The sequence below is a fragment of the Salmo trutta genome, unplaced genomic scaffold (assembly GCF_901001165.1).
Source record: "Salmo trutta unplaced genomic scaffold, fSalTru1.1, whole genome shotgun sequence".
Classification (NCBI taxonomy): domain Eukaryota; kingdom Metazoa; phylum Chordata; class Actinopteri; order Salmoniformes; family Salmonidae; genus Salmo; species Salmo trutta.
The window spans coordinates 80498-101831 of record NW_021822702.1 but is presented as its reverse complement, the minus strand read 5'-3'; the positions used below and the strand labels follow the sequence as shown (position 1 = coordinate 101831).

Here is a 21334-nt window from a genome sequence, read left to right as displayed (position 1 = left end):
GGGTGTACCTAATAAACGGTCTATTGACTGTATGTACCCTCTATAACTCCCCAACTGATTATGACTACCATATACTCACTAACTGCCCTATTATACCCACTCCAAAACTCACGGGGTTACCCCACTATAACTAACCGACTGTACCTGCCCACCGCACTAAATGTATTTCACTACCATAAAATGTGTTTCAACAACTGCAGAAACATAAAGATTATCCATAACCTTTACCTTTTCTACTTTATACCTAATTTTATATCTTATATTTTGTTACTGTAAGGCATGGCAGCACCACTTCACTAGGTCAAATTCCTGGTACTTGTAAATGTACTGACTCTAATTCTTTCCTCTCCAGGATGGGATGCAGCTGGTGTTGGAGAAGCCTGAGACAGAGTCGGTGGTCAAGGAGAAGCTCTCAGCCCTCCAGAAGATGTGGGAAGTGTTGGAGTCCACCACTCAGACCAAAGCCCAGTGCCTGTTTGACGCCAACAAGGCCGAGCTGTTCACACAGAGCTGTGCTGACTTGGACAAGTGGCTGGGTGGCCTGGAGGGCCAGATTCAATCGGACGACTATGGCAAAGACCTGACCAGCGTCAACATCCTGCTCAAAAAGCAGCAGGTACTATACATGGTGGAGCATGTGTTGTTGTAATCAAATTGATAAATAATGTTGGCATTAATAAAATAATAATGCAAAAATATTAATACTAATAATAATTTAAATAACTTGGCTTTAATTGGTTTTAAACAATAAAAAATGTATCGCATCAATTGGTCTGATCTGAAAATCTTGGATAAGAAACCATGGATGTTGACTTAGTGGCCTGGGCCCTGCCAGGAACATCATCTAGGGGAAACATAGTGTTCAAAATGTTCTCCTCCCTCTCCCTGGTGGCCCCTAGATATTGGAGAACCAGGTGGGGGTCCGTCAGAGGGAGGTGGTGGAGCTGCAGAGCCAGGCACTGGTCCTCAGCCAGGAAGGGAAGGACACAGAGGAGGTGGATTGCCAGAGACAGATGGTGGAGCACAAGTTCAAAGAGCTGCTCGACCCGCTGAGGAAGAGAAAAAACTTCCTGGTAGCCTCCCGTGAGATCCACCAGTTCAACCGTGACGTGGAGGACGAGATAGTGAGTTGATAGTTGATCGAGCTGCCTCGTGTGTGTGTGTGTGTGTGTGTGTGTGTCCGATAGTAAAACAAGGAAAATTCAGACAAGTGGGGACATTTTGGTTTTCAAAATGTAAAGGGAGCCTGCGACGCAACTTTGGGACGTTAACAAGGCGACACTCCATCTTACCACCTCCTCCACATTTACTGGGTTGGTTGAACGGTACAGAAGGGAACCTCCCTCAACAATTTTCTTTATTCTCGTCAAGACCAGTATGTAGGGCATCTAGTCTCAGGCATTTATTTTAGGTTAAGGTTAGGTTAGGGAAAATAGGATTTTGAATGGGAATCAATTGTTTGGTCTCTACAAGGATAGTAAAACAAACGTTTGTGTGTGCGCATGCATGCACATGTTCTACTGAGGCTTTATTTGTTCTGGTATTTTCATTCAATGCACTTAATAATCTATTTGGCTTGTCCATTTTAGCTTTGGGTCGAAGAGAGGATGCCAATTGCAACCTCCACAGAGCATGGTCTCAACCTACAGACCGTTCAACTGCTTATCAAGAAAAATCAGGTATGTGTTTTTTTCTCATGTACTGAACATGTCATTTTACAAGGAAGTCACACTTAGGCCAAAATAAGCACCATTTTATTGTTGTGAATATGCTTATGCACTTATTTATGAGCAAAATTATAATTGTTAGTGTCAGTCTGTGTTGGTCATGAAATTTTGTCAGCCAGTGATTGTCAAGCAAATAACTGCTGGTCTCACTGGTAATTGCCTGGTAATTAGCATAAACATGTTTAGCATCGCCTGGCTTCCAGGCATAGCCTACAAGCCACTGATGCAGACCTTTGGAACATCTACATTTTAAAAAGTCTAATAAATCCATTTAATATAGCCTACAGCATCACAATACATCCATTATGTATTTTACACATCTAAAGAAACATGATATAAAGAAAATGTAGTCTATTTCAGAAGAACATAATAGCATACTCTCAGTTGTCCTTATGTTAGGCCCTGATATGGCTGTGGGCTACACTAGTTAATTTAGCAGACAAGATTTACTTAGAATTCCGTGACATTATTTTACAGTATGAGGAATACAATTGAAAAAGTGTCAGTTGTGCCCTTGGGCTGAATATAATAGGCTAATTATAATTCCCTACTCCCGGCTGCCGTGCTCCGTAGCTCCGTAGCACCTCTCACTAACCAATGCCCATCACGTGATTGGGTCCATCTCAGGCAAGAAGTAGGCTACAAGTGAAGGAAGACAGACACATCGGTGACACAACTGCAAATTCCGAGGCGCATATTGAAGATGTCCACATTTTGCATGCTTTTTGTCAGCCAACAAGATAAGTAGGCCTAACGAACAGCAAAAGCATTAGCCTATGTCAATCTACTATCCCCCATAGTACAAAAGTTGACCTATTCTATTGGTCAACTTGTCCTTCTGTGCAAAAAATAAATATTCCAAACATGCTCTAGGAGAGTTGTGGGATGCGATAGATCGCAACCTAATACAACCACTCGGATCAACAAAACTTTTAAAAGCAATGAGGCTGATCGTTTTGGTGATAAGGTGGCTAGATAGTGCCTGCCTAGATCGGTTATCCTATTCCTACCAAGTTATTTAAACAAATATATTGAATGGTATCATACATAGCAAAGAGTATCACTGTCTTATTGAGTTTTAATTGAGATATAGGCTACGACAGATTGGTGTCCTCTCCAGGGGGTGTACAGTACAGAAATAGGGCTCCTGCCCTTTGAGCCGTTCAGGCAAGGCTTACTTACTTACTTGAAGTGTATCTACTATATTGTGCTCTTGGTTTTGTGTATCTAATATTTTAATGTATTGCTGACATTACAAAATTAATTTCCATGATAATGTGCAATAAAAGTATTGTATCCCCTTCACAGACCTTGCAGAAGGAGATCCAGGGACACCAGCCCCGCTTCGACGACATTTTCGAGCGGAGCGAGAGCCTGCTGATGGAGGACAGCCTTGCCGTGGAGGCCATCCGCCAGCACCTGGCCGACCTGCAACAGCTGTGGGGTCTGATGATTGAGGAGACAGAGAAGCGTCACACCCGACTGGAGGAGGCCCACAACGCCCAGAAGTACTACTTTGATGCCGCCGAGGCTGAGGCCTGGATGAGCGAGCAGGAGTTGTACATGATGTCTGAGGAGAAGGCCAAGGTAGTAGGGTGTTATTGACAGTGTTTTGGTGCTGTACAAATAATATTTTTGCCATGGGTGTGCTCTATTGTGAGGAATAGTGTGTGTGTGTGTGTGTGTAGAGATAATGTTGCTTCTAACATAGAATTTCCAAAAGCGCTAAAAACAAGTGTCTTTCCCTCTTAGGATGAGCAGAGCTCTGTAGCCATGCTGAAGAAGCACCAGATTGTGGAACAGTCGGTGGAGGACTACGCTGAGACAGTCCATCAGCTCTCCAAGACCAGCAGAGGCCTGACAGCTGCAGGACATCCAGAGAGGTCAGTGAGAGAGCCCAGAGTGAAGCCATTGAAGTAGAATGTCACTTATTATTGCCACCCGTCAAGGAACGTTGACCTGAATATGAATGTCCGATCTAGAAAAAGTATTTCTATGAGTGGAACATTCAGTAGACCAGAGTGTGGTGTGTATGCATATTTTTCTTTCAGCATAACCCTAACAGACCTGATTTCACTAACGAAAGCCTTGATTGCAGACCATGACTAGTTTATTAGTTTGATCAGGGGTGTTAGTATTGGGCTGGAACAAGAATATGTTTTTTTTGCAAAAAACAAAAAAGATTACTCTTGTTAACCCCATCCACTGATCATTGAAGTCTTGATTTCTGTTTGTGTGGGGAGTGAGAGGATAGGCATGCGTCAGTCTCAAGTGGACAAGCTCTATGCCGGCATGAAGGACCTGTCTGAGGAGAGGCGGGGAAAACTGGATGAGAGGTTTCGCCTGTTCCAGCTCAACCGCGAGGTTGACGACTTGGAGCAGTGGATTGCTGAGCGGGAGGTGGTGGCCGGATCTCACGAGCTGGGACAGGACTACGAGCATGTCACTGTAAGCTACGTCACCTGACTTCAAAGCCTACCCTTTCACTCCTGGTGCTGTCAGGGAGGAAAAACAGTCCGCATTCCAGACCGTCTGCAAAGCAGCACGTTGCACAAATGTACCAATAATTGAATGCTGCATTACAGTTGGGTATCATATCTCAATATCATATTGATATGGTTGACATGTTTAACACTTATACAGGTGTTGTGTGCTTTGGTGTGTGACTGCTTTGCAAACGGTCTGTAACACGGCCGTAGACTGATTTCAGTACTGCCCATTTGATACCACCATTACCTTTTTAGTAGGTAAGACAGGGCAGTACAATGTATATTTGTGTTAAAGGTCCTCATTCTCCTCCTCTCCATCCATCTATCCATCCACAGATGCTCCAGGAGCGCTTCCGGGAGTTTGCCCGCGACACAGGCAACATCGGCCAGGAGCGTGTGGATGCCGTCAACCGCCTGTCCGACGAGCTGATTAATGCGGGCCATGCAGATGCCGCCACGGTGGCTGAGTGGAAGGACGGCCTCAACGAGGCTTGGGCTGACCTGCTGGAGCTCATTGACACGCGCACGCAGATCCTGGCCGCCTCCTATGAGCTACACAAGTTCTACCACGACGCCAAGGAGATCCTGGGCCGCATCCTGGACAAACACAAGAAGCTTCCCGAGGAGGTGGGTCGTGACCAGAACACGGTGGAGACACTGCAGCGGATGCACACCACCTTCGAGCACGACATCCAGGCCCTGGGAACACAGGTAGATACATAGCTAATATCTCCCTGTAGCTCACTTCACCAGATCACTGCACTGACGAAAATGAAATGTCATGTTATTATTAGTGGTGGGCACCAATATCAATAATTCAATGTAATATTGATATTGATAACCTACACTATTATGTAAAAGAGGAAACATGACTGTTCTTGCAGACACAAAACCCTCTCACAGGCTCTCAACTTAGCATACAGTGCATTCGGAAAGTATTCAGACCCCTTGACTTTTTCCACATTTTGTTACGTTACAGCCTTATTCTAAAATGGATGAAATTGTTTTTTTTCCTCATCAATCTACACACAATACCCCATAATGACAAAGCAAAACAGGTTTTTAGAAAATAGAAATGTGACATTTATATAAGTATTCAGACCCTTGACTCAGTCCTTTGCTGAAGCACCTTTGGCAGCGATTACAGCCTCAAGTTTTCTTGGGTATGACGCTGCAGGCTTGGCACACCTGTATTTAGGGGGTTTCTCCTATTCTTCTCTGCACATCCCCTCAAGCTCAAGCTCTGTCAGGCCCCCAGTCTGAGGTCCTGAGCGCTCTGGAACAGGTTTTCATCAAGGATCTCTCTGTACTTTGCTCCGTTCAGCGTTCCCTTGATCCTGACTAGTCTCCCAGTCCCTGCCACTGAAAAACATCTCCACAGCATGATGCTGCCACCACCATGCTTCACCATAGGTATGGTGCCAGATTTCCTCCAGACGTGACACTTGGCATTCAGGCCAAAGAGTTCAATCTTATTTTCATCAGACCAGAGAATATTGTTTCTCATGGTCTGAGAGTCTTTAGGTGCCTTTTGGAAAACTCCAAGCGGGCTGTCATGTGCCTTTTACTGAGGAGTGACTTCCGTCTGGCCACTCTACCATAAAGGCTTGATTGGTGGAGTGCTGCAGAGATGGTTGTCCTTCTGGAAGGTTCTCCCATCTCCATAAAGGAACTCTGGAGCTCTGTCAGAATGAGCATCGGGTTCTTGGTCACCTCCCTGACCAAGGCTCTTCTCCCCCGATTGCTCAGTTTGGCCGGGCGGCCAGCTCTAGGAAGATCTTGGTGGTTATAAACTTCTTCCTTTTAAGAATGATGGAGGCCACTGTGTTCTATGCTACAGACATTTTTTGGTACCCTTCCTCAGATCTGTGCCACAATCCTGTCTTGGAGCTCTAAGAACATTTTTTTTGATCTCATGGCTTGGTTTTTGCTCTGACATGCACTGTCAACTGTGGGACCTTAGAAAGACAGTTGTGGGCCTTTCCAAATCATGTCCCATCAATTGAATTTACCACAGGTGGATTCCAATCAAGTTGTAGAAACATTTCAAGGATGATCAATGTAAACAGGGTGCACCTGAGCTCAATTTTGAGTCTCATAGCAAAGGGTCTGAGTACTTATGTAAATAACGTGTTTCTGTTTTGTTTTTAATAAATTTGTAAACATTTCTAAAAACCTGTTTTTGCTTTGTCATGATAAGGTATTGTGTGTAGATTGATGAGGTAAATGTATTGAATCCATTTTAGAATAAGGCTGTAACGAAATGTGGAAAAAGTCAAGGGGTCTGAATATGCTGTACTTAAAAACCTGTTGAGGATCTTATCCCGATCTTATCCCGGTATTGGGATTCATTGTCATGTGACCATGGCGGGGAATTCAAAACTGCAAGAATAATCATTTCAAATAATCAAATCAACTATTTTCCTCCATTTGAAAGATATATCTCCTAAATCTAACCACGCTGTCCGATTTTCAGAGGCTTTACGGAGAATGCATAAAGTTAGGTTATGTTAGGAGAGTACATTGACAATAGCTGTGTAATGTTTAGCCAATTCAAAGAAGGGCATCAACAGACAGAAAACTAGCTAGAATTATGCACTTACCTTTGACAATCTGCATCAGATGACACTCATAGGACATTATGTTATACAATACATGCATTTTTAGTTCCATCAAGTTCATATTTATATCCAAAAACAGCATTTACAGTCGCGGTGAAATTCAGAATTTTTTTCGGCTCGAATGCTCCCAGTGAATCCAGCATTACAAATCACGGAATTACTATTCGAAAACATTGGTAAATTATAATATTGTCATTCAAAGAATAATATATTATCATCTCGTAATTGCTACCGAATGGCCAGATCTCAAAATAACTTTACTGGGAAATCACATTTTGCAATAAACTGGGTACTATGCTAAGAACAATAAGCTAAGCTATACAGTTAGCATCATCTAATATCGATAATAACATTGTAAATATCCCCTTACCTTTGATTATCTCCATCAGAAGGCAGTGCCAGGGATCCCAGGTCCAGAACAAATGTGGTTTCTTTTGACAAAGTTCATAATTTATGTCCAAATAACACCAAATAGTTAGCGTTCAGTAGGCTCCCACAAAACGAGTTGGTAGGTGTAAAGTCACGCCGAAAAGCTAAAAAAAAAAACTAGTAAATAATCTATTTACGTTTGTTCAAACATGTCAAACGTTGTTTAGCATTAATCTTTTGGTCCATTTTTAACGTGAAACATCAGTAAACATCAGTAATATTTTCACACAACCTATCAAGTGTCTAGAACAAACGATTATGACAAAGACACTCTTCTCAGATTTATGCGCAGGCGCAAAAAATGAAGTGATGACGTGTCAACTTCCTTGCATTCTAATTTGCTCCCTGTTCATCACAGATGCTTCAAACAACTTTATAAAGATCGTTGACATCTAGTGGAAGCCGTAGAAGTTGCGAACTGAATCCTTTCTCACTATGGTATCTATAAAACAATGACACTAAATAGTACAGTCACAAAATTCAAATTTTTTTAATCTATTTTTCACAGGTTTTTGCCTGCAATATGAGTTTTGTTATACTTACAGACACCATTCAAACTGTTTTAGAAAATTCAGAGTGTTTTCTATCCAAACCTGAACAATAATATGCATATTCTAGCTTCTGAGTTGGTGTAGGAGGCAGTTAAAAATGGGCACATATTTTTTTCCAAAATTCTCAATACTGCCCCCTAGCCCAAACAGGTTAACTGCGTGCTGATGGGTCACCAACTGGCTTCCCATTGTATTCAAACTGGCCCCAAGATGGCAATCCCAATAGGCAATAAGAAAGCAGTTGTCTGAGCTTCACAAAGCCATGGAAATGAACAGAAAATGAAACAATCACACAGTTGCAATGTTATTCATAAAACCGCTACGATATCGGTTATTTTATTTTTTACCAATATCAATATAGATTTTCCATATCAGTGCACATCACTAGTAGTTATTCACCTGTTAATTACACATAGCCTGTAAATACCAGGCAGCAAAAGGTAGTGTAATTGTAGAATAAAATGCATTAAAGTGACTTGTGCTTGGACCTTCAGGTGAGGCAGCTGCAGGAGGATGCCGTCCGCCTCCAGTCGGCCTACGCTGGCGACAAGGCAGACGACATCCAGCGGAGGGAGAGTGAGGTGCTGGAGGCCTTGAATACCCTGCTGGAGGCCTGCGATGTCCGCAGAGTCCACCTCCTGGACACAGGCGACAAATTCCGCTTCTTCAGCATGGTGCGCGACCTCATGCTGTGGATGGAGGACGTCATCCGTCTCATTGAAGCCCAGGAGAATCCAAGGTAAATTATTATTGTACTTAGCTAGGTGGGGGTCAGTTCCATGTCAATTCAGGAGGTAAACTGAAATTCCTATTCCAATCTTAGGTTTGTATACTGATATCCTGGTGTGTGTGTGCCTGTCTGCGTGCGTGCATGTTTTTCTTTCTCTGCACAGAGACGTGTCCTCTGTGGAGTTGTTGATGAACAACCACCAGGGTATCAAGGCTGAGATCGACGCTCGCAATGACAGCTTCACCGCTTGCATTGAGTTGGGCAAGTCTCTGCTAGCCAGAAAGCACTATGCATCAGAGGAGGTATGTTCCATTGCCAAACCAATGTTATGCTACTGCAGGGCAGCCCATGAGCCATTTGAGGACCACTGCTCTTTCTCAATTAAATGGTCCATTTGGCTAAATGAATTTGACAGTCCTATGTTTTTGGGTCGTTCCACCAATTTGGTGCCTTTTGAGATGTGTAACTTAAAATGAATCACTATTCATATTAAATAAATAATCATCTTCAGAAATGGCTTTGTCAAAAAAACAAATAACTAGGGCTTTACAATGATGGTGAAAACCTGTAGAAATGTTGGGGTGAAGTGGGTTCCTGGAAGTCACAGAGTGTGCAATGAGGGACGTCAAAATTCTGAATCTTCGCACTTTAGCACGTCTTTATTGATATAAAAATCGTATTTATTAAAGGGCACCATTTCTTCTTAAAATATCAAAGGCACTCATTTTGTGGAATGACCATACTGCATTGTAGTCTCTTCAGGTTTTAGTGTATTGCATTGTTTGTATGTGATGATACCCAATGTTAAAAGATAATAATTTGCTGCTCTGTCCTCTGTTTAGATCAAAGATAAATTACTACAGCTGATGGACAAGAGGAAAGACATGATTGACAAGTGGGAGGACCGACGGGAGTGGTTAAGACTGAGTAAGGATTTTTGTTCATACTTTCCCACATGCTATTGGATGGAATCTTGTCACTAGTTGGGCATATCCCGTCCTACTGGGCACAAACTAATTCAAACAACAATCTTTCAACGTAATTTATTGTGACATGCAATTAATTATATGTATTAACCCTAGATGACTAACAGGGCACTGTTTTGAAGCCACCGAGCAGCCATTTTGGTACTCTTCCTCCCTCCATTAAAAAAAAAAACATTATATAAAAAGATATTACTTAAAAACATTTTTGGGGTATTGTACTAATGTTACTGTCCCCATAACAAAAACATACTTAAAAACATGTAATTTTGTCCTAGAATTTTTTTATTGAAATACTGTAGACTTCCATTCATTCCTATGGAGGCCGATGGCTTCAAAGCCTCACATTGGCCATTACATAGGAAAACCAATCCAGGGTTTATACACATCATTGCATGGAATCTATGTATAAAATACGTAGTGGCCGGGGACTTTAATGCAGGGAAACTTAAATCAGTTTTACCTAATTTCTATCAGCATGGTCCTAAACGACATCGTAACCGCCATCGATAAGAAACAATACTGTGCTGCCGTATTCATTGACCTGGCCAAAGCTTTTGACTCTGTTAATCACCACATCCTCATCGGCAGACTCAGTAGCCTTGGTTTCTCAAACGATTGCGTCGCCTGGTTCACCAACTACTTCTCTGACAGAGTTCAGTGTGTCAAATCGGAGGGCCTACTGTCTGGACCTCTGGCAGTCTCTATGGGGGTACCACAGGGTTCAATTCTTGGGCCAACTCTTTTCTCTGTATACATAAATGATGTTGCTCTTGCTGCTGGTGAATCTCTGATCCACCTCTACGCAGACGACACCATTCTGTATACTTCTGGCCCTTCTTTGGACACTGTGTTAACAACCCTCCAGACGAGCTTCAATTGCCATTCAACTCTCCTTCCGTGGTCTCCAACTGCTCCTAAACACAAGTAAAACTAAATGCATGCTCTTCAACCGATCGCTGCCTGCACCTGCCCGCCTGTCCAGCATCACTTCTCTGGACGGTTCTAACTTAGAATTTGTGGACAACTACAAATACCTAGGTGTCTGGTTAGACTGTAAACTCTCCTTCCAGACTCACATCAATCATCTTCAATCCAAAGTGAAATCTAGAATTGGCTTCCTATTTCGCAACAAAGCATCCTTCACTCATGCTGCCAAACATACCCTCGTAAAACTGACCATCCTACCAATCCTCGACTTCGGCGATGTCATTTACAAAATACCCTACTCAACAAGCTGGATGCAGTCTATCACAGTGCCATCCGTTTTGTCACTAAAGCCCCATATACTACCCACCACTGCGACCTGTACGCTCTCGTTGGCTGGCCTTCGCTTCATAATTGTCGCCAAACACATTGGCTCCAGGTCATCTACAAGACCCTGCTAGGTAAAGTCCCCCCTTATCTCCGCTCACTGGTCACTATAGCAGCACCCACCTGTAGCACGCGCTCCAGCAGGTATATCTCTCTGGTCACCCCTAAAGCCAACTCCTCCTTTGGTCGTCTCTCCTTCCAGTTCTCTGCTGCCAATGACTGGAACGAACTACAAAAATCTCTGAAACTGGAAACACTTATCTCCCTCACTAGCTTTAAGCACCAGCTGTCAGAGCAGCTCACAGATCACTGCACCTGTACATAGCCCATCTATAATTTAGCCCAAACTACTACCTCTTCCCCTACTGTATTTAATTATTTTGCTCCTTTGCACCATATTATTTATATTTTAACTTTGAACTTTCTTCAAACTACAAATCTACCATTCCAGTGTTTTTTCTTGCTATACTTTATTTACTTTGCCACCATGGCATTTTTTGCCTTTACCTCCCTTATCTCACATCATTTGCTCACATTGTGTATAGTCTTATTTTTTTTCTACTGCATCATTGATTGTATGTTTGTCACGGCTGTCTAAGGAAGAAGTGGACCAAAATGCGGCAGAATTAGGGTTCGTCATATTTAATTTCACGAACACTATGCATTTACAAAAAACAACAAAAACTGACAGCCAACACAGTCCTGTCAGGTACAAGCACACTGACATGAACAATTACCCACAACCCCACAAGGCAAAGTAGGCAACTTAAGTGTGACTCCCAATCAGCCACAACCCTCTACAGCTGTGCCTGATTGGAAGTCACACGGCCAAAATTAATGAAACAAAAAACACAGACTCTTCTGCCACGTCCTGACCCAACTACACCCTCTACTGGTCAGGACGTGACAATGTTGTTTTACTCCATGTGTAACTCTATGTTTTTGTATGTTGTCGAACTGCTTTGCTTTATCTTGGCCAGGTCGCAATTGTAAATGAGAACTTGTTCTCAACTTGCCTACCTGGTTAAATAAAGGTGAAATAAAATAAATAAATAAAATGTTAAATGTGCAACCAGAGGGAAAATAATTCTAGACCACCTTTACTCCACACACAGAGACGCTTACAAAGCTCTCCCTCGCCCTCCATTTGGCAAATCTGACCATAATGCTATCCTCCTGATTCCTGCTTACAAGCAAAAATTAAAGCAGGAAGCACCAGTGACTCGGTCTATAAAAAAGTGGTCAGAATAAGCAGATGCTAAACTACAGGACTGTTTTGCTAGCACAGACTGGAATATTTAATTTACCACAGTTGGACTCCAATCAAGTTGTAGAAACATGATCAATGGAAACAGGATGCACCTGAGCTAAATTTCGACCCTCAGCAAAGGGTCTGAATACTTATGTAAATAAGGTATTTCTGTTTTATTTTTATTACATTTGCAAAATATTGAAAACCCTGTTTTTGCTGTGTCATTATGGGGTATTATGTGTAGATTGATGAGGGGAAAAAAATATTTTATCAATTTTAGAATGAGGCTGTAACGAAACAAAATGTGGAAAAAGTCAAGGGGTCTGTATAGTTTCCGAATACATTGTATATGTTTAACAAATTCCTAGCATATTGTATGTTTTGCAAATTCATAACATATTGTACGTTTTGCAAATTTGTAACATATTATGTTTTGCAAATTCGTAATATATTGTACAAATTGCAATTCATAACATATCATAGAAATTGTCATTTGTAACATATCATATGAAATTGATGATGGAACTCAACAAATTAATACATACCATATGAAATATTATACTAAATGGATTGTCTCGGATTTACATACAGAATAATACAAAATGCTCTGAGACCACGTTGGCTCTGCTGATAACTAATGCTTGTGGTCTAAAGTGGACAGTGAGTGTTTCTGTTTGGGGAGGGTGGATATTAGTCATGAGTGCTCAGGTTACCCGAGGCCATAAGTTAGCTACAACATTGTAAGGAAACAATTTCAGTTGAGCCTTCTCTCTTCCAGTTTTCCCTGCTGACTTTCTTCTCTTTGCTCTGCATGGTCTAGTTTTGGAGGTTCACCAGTTTGGGAGAGATGCAGGGGTGGCAGAGGCGTGGCTGCTGGGACAGGAACCATACCTGTTTGGCCGGGAGTTGGGGCAGAGCGTGGACGAGGTGGAGAAACTGATCAAGAGGCACGAGGCATTCGAGAAGTCGGCCGCTACTTGGGAGGAGCGCTTCTCAGCGCTGGAGAGGTTGACTACGGTGAGTGTTTTGGCGGGTTGCAGTTTTTCTGTCACGTGTCACGAATGTTTATGGTAAAATGATTCTTAGACATTAGTCTTACTCATAGACAGTTACTTTTTCAGTTCTATTCCAGTGGGTATTTGTAATGTTCATAAAACATTGTTTAGTGAACAGCTATCTTGTGCTAGTCAATTATTTAAGTTCACATACTAACATTGACACCTAGTGTTAACTGCATGTCATTACAATATGTACCCAGTATTTCATGAAAAATTTGGTAGTAATAATATAATATGGTGCGTTCAAAGAATTCAACATAATTGGTAATAATTGGTACAACGTTTTGCATGTTCCAATGAATCCCAAAGAAACTACAATGTAATCATTAGGTAATTAAATTAGCTACCATTTTTAACGTCTTAATTAAGTCCCAGGTAAATAGCAAACGTTAAAATTGAAGTGTGACCCATCACTCTTTGAAGATGGCATTGCCAGATTTAGTCAGATAAAGGTTGTAAAATGAGACTGAGGTTCCGTTGTGTCTTGTTCTTCCAGTTGGAGTTATTGGAAGTGAGAAGACAGCAAGAGGAAGAGGAGAAAATGCGAAAAACCCCTTCGCCGGAGCCTTTACCGGCGCAGGACTCACCACTGCAGAGGTAAGTGTAGCGGTTACAGCTGTTGCGGTGACCATATTCCCGCCACACCGGCGGTCACGAGTCATGAATGCAGCAAATTCCACGTGACCATTTAGTCACGGTAAGCTCTGATGCTGCTTATGGTCATTAGTAGCCTACCAAACTTGCTAACTGCCTGTTACTCAGCACTGTATTGTCCCTGTAATCACTCTGACATCAATGCAAATGTCTTCGAAAATCTAATCAAACACTTCATGAGAGCCCATGAGCTCATGTTGAGCAACATGCAATTTTGCCAAAAAACAGAGTGATGGCCTCTACTAAAAAGAGGAGGCTCCCATCAGCCCTGTATAGGTTAGGCCTACTATATTTAATTCTCAACATTCCTAATATTAACCACATTGTTTATCTTTACAACAGGAGTATAGCTACCTGGCTGGCATGAAAATGAACCAAGGGAAAGTGTCCTCCATTCATTATTTAAGTGCATAGATGACTTGTATTTTTTCCTGCTGCCGCTGTTTCGAGACAGGTGCATGATAATGGTCCATTCTATATAAAAAAAAAATCACACATATATTATTTAGTACAGTTGAACTCGGAAGTTTACATACACCTTAGCCAAATACATTTAAACTCAGTTTTTCACAATTCCTGACATTTAATCCTAGTAAAAATTCCCTGTCTTAGGTCAGTTAGGATCACCACTTTATTTTAAGAATGTGAAATGTGTGGTGGTTAATTTCTGTATTACCAAATTAAGAGAGACAAACTTCACACACCAGTCAGAGTTATACTTAAACTACATCTTTAATAATAAGAGCTTTGCAATAGCATTGACTTTCAACGATTCCCTATTTCTAATGAACCGTTGAGTGACAGCACAATGGCTACTGAGATCTTTTATAGCAAAGATCCACCCCCCTAGTCAACATAACAAACCACAGATATTAGGAACAGTTCACAATGGAAGACTTTATAATGAAAAAGGAGTATCCCGTAGCCAGATAGCATTCGCTATAAATTATCATTCAGTTTGGTCCCTAAGACGAGGTTCTAATCTCGTTCCTGGTACTTCATAGCACAAAACCACCAACTCATCCAATGGCATAACTCAATTGTCAACTCTAGATACTCCCATCTCAAATAAAACCCCTTCTTGACCCCTCTCTTGGACAAGCTCACTGAGGGGAGTGAGCCTCTGATGTTGCACTTATCCTGGGATAGTGTATGACCTAGAGGGGACCAGACACTGCCATACACCTCCCCCAATGCCAAAGGAGGGAGTGACTTGAGCACAGACATTGTGGAGACAAGTAATTGGTTCCCCATTAATCACGCCATCCCTTCACATGGTTTAAGAATGGGTAAAGGCACATTCACATATGAAGATATTCTGCATAGCACCAGAGACATGTAAAAGACAAGCCTGACCTCTATCCCTCTCTGGGCCCCAAGTGACTGAGCCCCAGCTGAGGGAAGAAATACAACTGCCAACACTAAAGTCCAAAGGGATACATTCTAATAACCAGTATGTCACATAAGCATATTATGCAGATAAGACATCTTAATTATCTATGTTATCCAACTAATTCTGATTCATCCACCACAAATGTCAGAATAATAGTAGAGAGAATGAATTATTTCAGCTTTTATTTATTTCATCACGTTCCCAGTGGGTCAGAAGTTTACATACACTCAATTAGTATTTGGTAGCGTTGCCTTTAAATTGTTTAATTGTCAACGTTTTGGGTAGCATTCCACAAGCTTCCCACAATAAGTTGGGTGAATTTTGGCCCATTCCTACTGACAGAGCTGGTGTTACTGAGTCAGGTTTTAAGTCCTCTTTGCTCGCACACACTTTTTCAGTTCTGCCCACAAATTCTCGATTTGTTGTCCTTAAAACTTCTTCAGACTAGGGTCTATATTTTGCATCGGCTAATATCGTTTTCCTATTGAACATACTACTTTCCGTATGAAATATTATAGTTTAATTACATTTTAGGGTACCTGAGGATTATATAGAAATGTATTTTGACTTGTTTTAACAAAGTTTCGATGGCGCCAATTAAACAGACTTTTTAGGATATAAAGAAGGATTTTATCTAAAACTACACTTCATGTTGTCGCTGGGACCCTTTGGATTGCAAATCAGAGTAAGATTTTCAAAAAGTAAGTGAATATTTAAATTGCTATTTGTGATTTTATGAAGCCTGTGTCGGTGGAAAAATATGTTGATGTGGGGCGCCCTCCTCAAACAATCGCATGGCATGCTTTCACTGTAAAGCCTATTGTATATTGGACAGTACAGTTAGATTACAAGAATTTAAGCTTTTAACCGATATAAGACACTTGTATGTACCTAAATGTTTAATATCCATAATTGTTATGATAATTTAATTTAATTGCGCGCCCTCCAATTTCACCGGAAGTTGTCGACAGGTGTCCCGCAGGTGTCCCTCATGCAGCAAAGCACCCCCACAACATGATGCTGCCACCCCCGTGCTTCCCGGTTAGGATGGTGTTCTTCGGCTTGCAAGCGTTCCCCTTTTCCCTCCAAACATAATGATGGTCAATATGGCCAAACAGTTCTGTTTTTGTTTCATCAGACCAGAGGACATTCTCCAAAAAGTACAATCTTTGTACCCATGTCCCAGCATACCACCCTGCATACCACTGCTGGCTTGCTTCTGAAGCTAAGCAGGGTTGGTCCTGGTCAGTCCCTGGATGGGAGACCAGATGCTGCTGGAACTGGTGTTGGAAGGCCAGTAGGAGGCATTCTTTCCTCTTGTCTAAATAATATCCCAATGCCCCAGGGCAGTGACTGCCCTGTGTAGGGTGCTGTCTATCAGATGGGATGGTAAACGGGTGTCCTGACTCTGAGGTCATTAAAGATCCCATGGCACTTATTGTAAGAGTAGGGGTGTTAACCCCCAGTGTCCTGGCTAAATTCCCAATCTGGCCCTCAAACCATCACAGTCACCTAATAATCCCCAGTTTACAATTGGCTCATTCATCCCCCTCCTCTCCCCTGTAACTATTCCCCAGGTTGTTGCTGTAAATGAGAATGTGTTCTCAGTCAACTTAACTGGTAAAATAACAGATAAATAAAAAATGTGCAGTTGCAAACCGTAGTCTGGATTTTTTATGGTGTTTTTGGAGCAGTGGCTATAGATAATTTTGCACCTGTTTCCTCCAGCATCTTCACAAGGTCCTTTCCTGTTGATTTGTACTTTTCGCGTCAAAGGACGTTCATCTCTAGGAGGCAGAACGCGTCTCCGCCTGAGCAGTATGACGGCTGCGTGGTCCCATGGTGTTTATACTTGCATACTATTGGTTGTACAGATGAACATGGTACCTTCAAGCATTTGGAAATTACTCCCAAGGATGAACCAGACTTGTGGAGGTCTACAATTTTTTGTCTGGTTCTTGGCTGATTTCTTTTGATTTTCCCATGATGTCGAGCAAAGAGGCACTGAGTTTGAAGGTAGGCCTTGCAATACATCCACAGGTACACTTCCAATTATTTATCTTTTTCACCTTTATTTAACCAGTTAGGCTATTTGAGAACAAGTTCTCATTTACAACTGCGACCTGGCCAAGATAAAGCAAAGCAGTTCGACATATACAACAACACAGAGTTACACATGGAATAAACAAATATACAGTAGGAAAAAAGAGGTGTGTGTGTGTATATATATTACACAGTGTGTGCAAATGAGGTAAGATAAGTGAGGTAAGGCATAAAATAGGCCATAATGGCGAGGTAATTACAATAGAGCAAATAAACACTGGAGTGGTAGCTGTGCAGAAGATGAATGTGCAAGTAGAGATACTGGGGTGCAAAGGAGCTAAATAAATAAAAATTACAGTATGGGGATAAGGTAGTTGGATGGGCTATTTACAGATGGGCAATGTACAGGTGCAATGATCTGTGACCTGCTCTGACAGCTGGTGCTTGAAGTTTTTGAGGGAGATAAGTCTCCAGCTTCAGCATTTTTTGCAGTTCGTTCCAGTCATTGGCAGCAGAGAATTGGAAGAAAAGGCGGCAAAGTAGGAATTGGCTTTGGGGGTGACCAGTGAAATATACCTGCTGGAGCGCGTGCTGCAGGTGGGTGCTGCAATGGTGACCAGTGAATTGAGATAAGGCGGGGCTTTACCTAGCAAAGACTTATAGATGACCTGTAGCCAGTGGGTTTGGCGACGAGTATGAAGCGAGGGCCAGCCAACGAGAGCATACATGTCGCAGTGGTGGGTAGTATATGGGGCTTTGGTGACAAAACGGATGGCACTGTGCTAGACTGCATCCAATTTGTTGAGTAGAGTGTTGGAGGCTATTTTGTAAATGACATCGCCGAAGTCGAGGATCGGTAGGATAGTCAGTTTTACGAGGGTATGTTTGGCAGCATGAGTGAAGGATGCTTTGTTGCGAAATATGAAGCCGATTCTAGATTTAATTTTGGATTGGAGATGCTTAATGTGGGTCTGGAAAGAGTTTACAGTCTAACCAGACACCTAGGTATTTGTAGTTGTCCACATATTCTAGGTCAGAACCGTCCAGAGTAGTGATGCTGGATGGGCGGGCAGGTGCGGGCAGCGATCGCTTGAAGAGCATGCATTTAGTTTTACTTGCATTTAAGAGCAGTTGGAGGCCACGGAAGGAGGGTTGTATGGCATTGAAGCTCGTCTGGAGGTTAGTTAGTTAGCACAGTGTCCAAAGAAGGGCCAGAAGTATAAAGAATTGTGTCAGCTGCGTAGTGGTGGATCAGAGAATCACCAGCAGCAAGAGCGACATCATTGATGCATACAGAGAAGAGAGTCGGCCCGAGAATTGAGTTGACAATTGACTCAAATGATGTCAATTAGCCTATCAGAAGCTTCTAAAGCCATGACATAATTTTCTGGAATTTTCCACATTTTTTAAAGGCACAGTCAACTTAGTGTACGTAAACTTCTGACCCACTGGAATTGTGATACAGTGAATTATAAGTGAAATAATCTGTCTGTAAACAATTGTTGGAAAAATGACTTGTCATGCACAAAGTAGATGTTCTAACCGACTTGCCAAAACTATAGTTTGTTAACACGTAATTTGTGGAGTGGTTGAAAAACAAGTTTTAATGACTCCAACCTAAGTGTATGTAAACTTCTGACTTCAACTGTATATGTAAAGATAAAATTAAATTAAGAATAGTCTGATGGGTGACAATATTAGCCAATCACTTGTGAATGATATTATCACTTGTGAATGATGCCCAGCATAAGAAACTGCATTTTTTTCCCTAATCATAGTCACACACCTTATGTAGCCTAGCCCATATGCCTATATGTTTTGTATCACAATTAAAGTGGCCAAATAACTTCTTAAAGTTAAGCACGTTAATCCGCTTTACAAGGCGTTTAGAGCCTAAAGCCTTTAGAGCATGCATAAACAGCGCGTGAGTTTCATGTTTCGGGTAGATAATTTCACCATAAAAATGCACCTTTTTAATAATGTTTTTTTGATAATGGTGTTTTCCCGCTAATGGAACATTCGCGCTTATAGCCTACTGCCATGTGCACATTGCTGTGCTTATAATGTGGAGAAATAGCCTAATAGTTTATTAACATTTTAAGCTAAATATTGCATCAGCCACATTGCGTAAAATAATGTTTTGATGCTAGTGGTTGTATTAATTTGCAATCTATTGCATCCCGCAACTGTCCCAGACTATGTTTGGAATATTTATTTCTCGCACAGAATAGAATATGTCGACTTTTGTGCTATGGGGATAGTAGATTGACATAGGCTAGTGCTTTTGCTGCTCATTAGGCCTACTCATCTTGTTCACTAATGAAAAGTACCTCAGAATTGGATAAGGACGCATGCAGTTGCGTCCTCGATGTGTCTGTCTTCACTTGTAGCCTGTGAGAAAGACCTGATCATGTGATGGAGAGCCATGTAAGTGATAGGTGTTTAGGAGCGCGCAGCACTCAGGGAGAAGGGCACAATGCAGCACTCAGTGTCACGGCTGTCGTGGTGAATGGATGACCAAAACGCAGACGGGATGTGAATGCTCATCTTTCTATTTAATTAGAATAAAATGAACACAAAAACAATAAACCAACAGGAACAGTTAGCAGGCTAACATAAAGCAGTGCTAAAACAACAACCCACAAACCCCAGGTGAAAAACACACTCCTAATATATGACTCCCAATCAGGAACAACGATATCCAGCTGTTCCTGATCAGGAGTCACAAGACTAACAAAGAAACAGACATACTAGAAAACACATACACATACACAGACTTCTTCTGCCACGTCCTGACCAAAATACTACACAACTACTCCCTCTGCTGGTCAGGACGTGACACTCAGGGAGAAGGGCACAACGCAGGGAGAAGGACACAACGCAGGGAGAAGGGCACAACGCAGCACTCCGAGCCAAGGGCACAACGCAGCACTCCGGGCCAAGGGCACAACGGCCACTGGCCGCAAAAGGCATGGATTTTTTTTTTGGAGTGCATTACGGCCACAAAGGGGATGCCACAGTGAAATTGAAGCATTATCAAGTGCTTGTCAAATTGTGAATGAAAGACTAATGAAGTGTTTACAGCCTGCGCAAAAAACAAAGCAGAGCTCATGCCTTTTAAAGCTACTGTTTTCAAATCATCATTAGAGTCGTATCATGCAGCTTTACAATGTATTAAACATCAAAACATATAGCCCAACGTTTCTAGAACAATTAAAGTTACATTAATAACTCTAAATGAAGTATATAGGAGTACCTATTTCTTTGCTAATTGCTCAATACAGAATAGCCAAATGTGCATACTCCCTCAAGTCGTTTGGAAAAAATATTTAGATTTTATTCAGCTTTGTTCAATTGTGTTCTTCATACTATAAAATAATGTCACAGAATTCTAAGCAAATCTTGTCTGTTAACCTGTTAGGGCTAGGGGGCAGTATTCACACGGCCGGATAAAAAACGTACCCGATTTAATCTGGTTACTACTCCTGCCCAGTAACTAGAATATGCATATAATTATTGGCTTTGGATAGAAAACACCCTAAAGTTTCTAAAACTGTTTGAATGGTGTCTGTGAGTATAACAGAACTCATATGGCAGGCAAAAACCTGAGAAGATTTCATGCAGGTAGTGGCCTGTCTGACAAGGTGTTGTTCTTCTTGCCTCTGTTTATTGAAGACTGAGGATCTTTGCTGTAACGTGACACTTCCTACGGCTCCCATAGGCTCTCAGAGCCCGGGAAAAAGCTGAACGATATCGAGGCAGCCTCTGGCTGAAACACATTATCGCCTTTGACAAGTGGCCGATCAGAGGACAATGGGCTTAGGCGCGTGCCTGAGTCGACCCCGTGCTTTATTTTCTTTCGTCTGTTTACCTAATTGCAGATTCCCGGTCGGAATATTATCGCTTTTTTACGAGAAAAATGGCATAAAAATTGATTTTAAACAGCGGTTGACATGCTTCGAAGTACGGTAATGGAATATTTCGATTTTTTTTTTGTCACGAAATGCGCCGTGCGCGTGACCCTTATTTACCATTCGGATAGTGTCTTGAACGCACGAACAAAACGCCGCTGTTTGAACATAACTATGGA

The 21334-nt window shown here is 41.9% G+C and overlaps 1 protein-coding gene across 4 annotated transcripts in view; it reads left to right on the top strand.

Moving 5' to 3' along the window:
- The window catches only part of LOC115183768 (spectrin beta chain, non-erythrocytic 1), a 134271-nt gene that overhangs the window by 96521 nt on the left and 16416 nt on the right, over positions 1-21334 (top strand). For all 4 annotated transcript variants that reach the window (XM_029744858.1, XM_029744861.1, XM_029744859.1 and 1 more), the window contains 12 exons: positions 353-616; positions 900-1124; positions 1590-1679; positions 3036-3314; positions 3480-3610; positions 3971-4175; positions 4553-4927; positions 8312-8556; positions 8711-8849; positions 9390-9474; positions 12917-13113; positions 13651-13751. In XM_029744858.1, the coding sequence (XP_029600718.1) occupies positions 353-616; positions 900-1124; positions 1590-1679; positions 3036-3314; positions 3480-3610; positions 3971-4175; positions 4553-4927; positions 8312-8556; positions 8711-8849; positions 9390-9474; positions 12917-13113; positions 13651-13751 (2336 nt within the window). The remainder of the gene's footprint in view (positions 1-352; positions 617-899; positions 1125-1589; positions 1680-3035; positions 3315-3479; positions 3611-3970; positions 4176-4552; positions 4928-8311; positions 8557-8710; positions 8850-9389; positions 9475-12916; positions 13114-13650; positions 13752-21334) is intronic.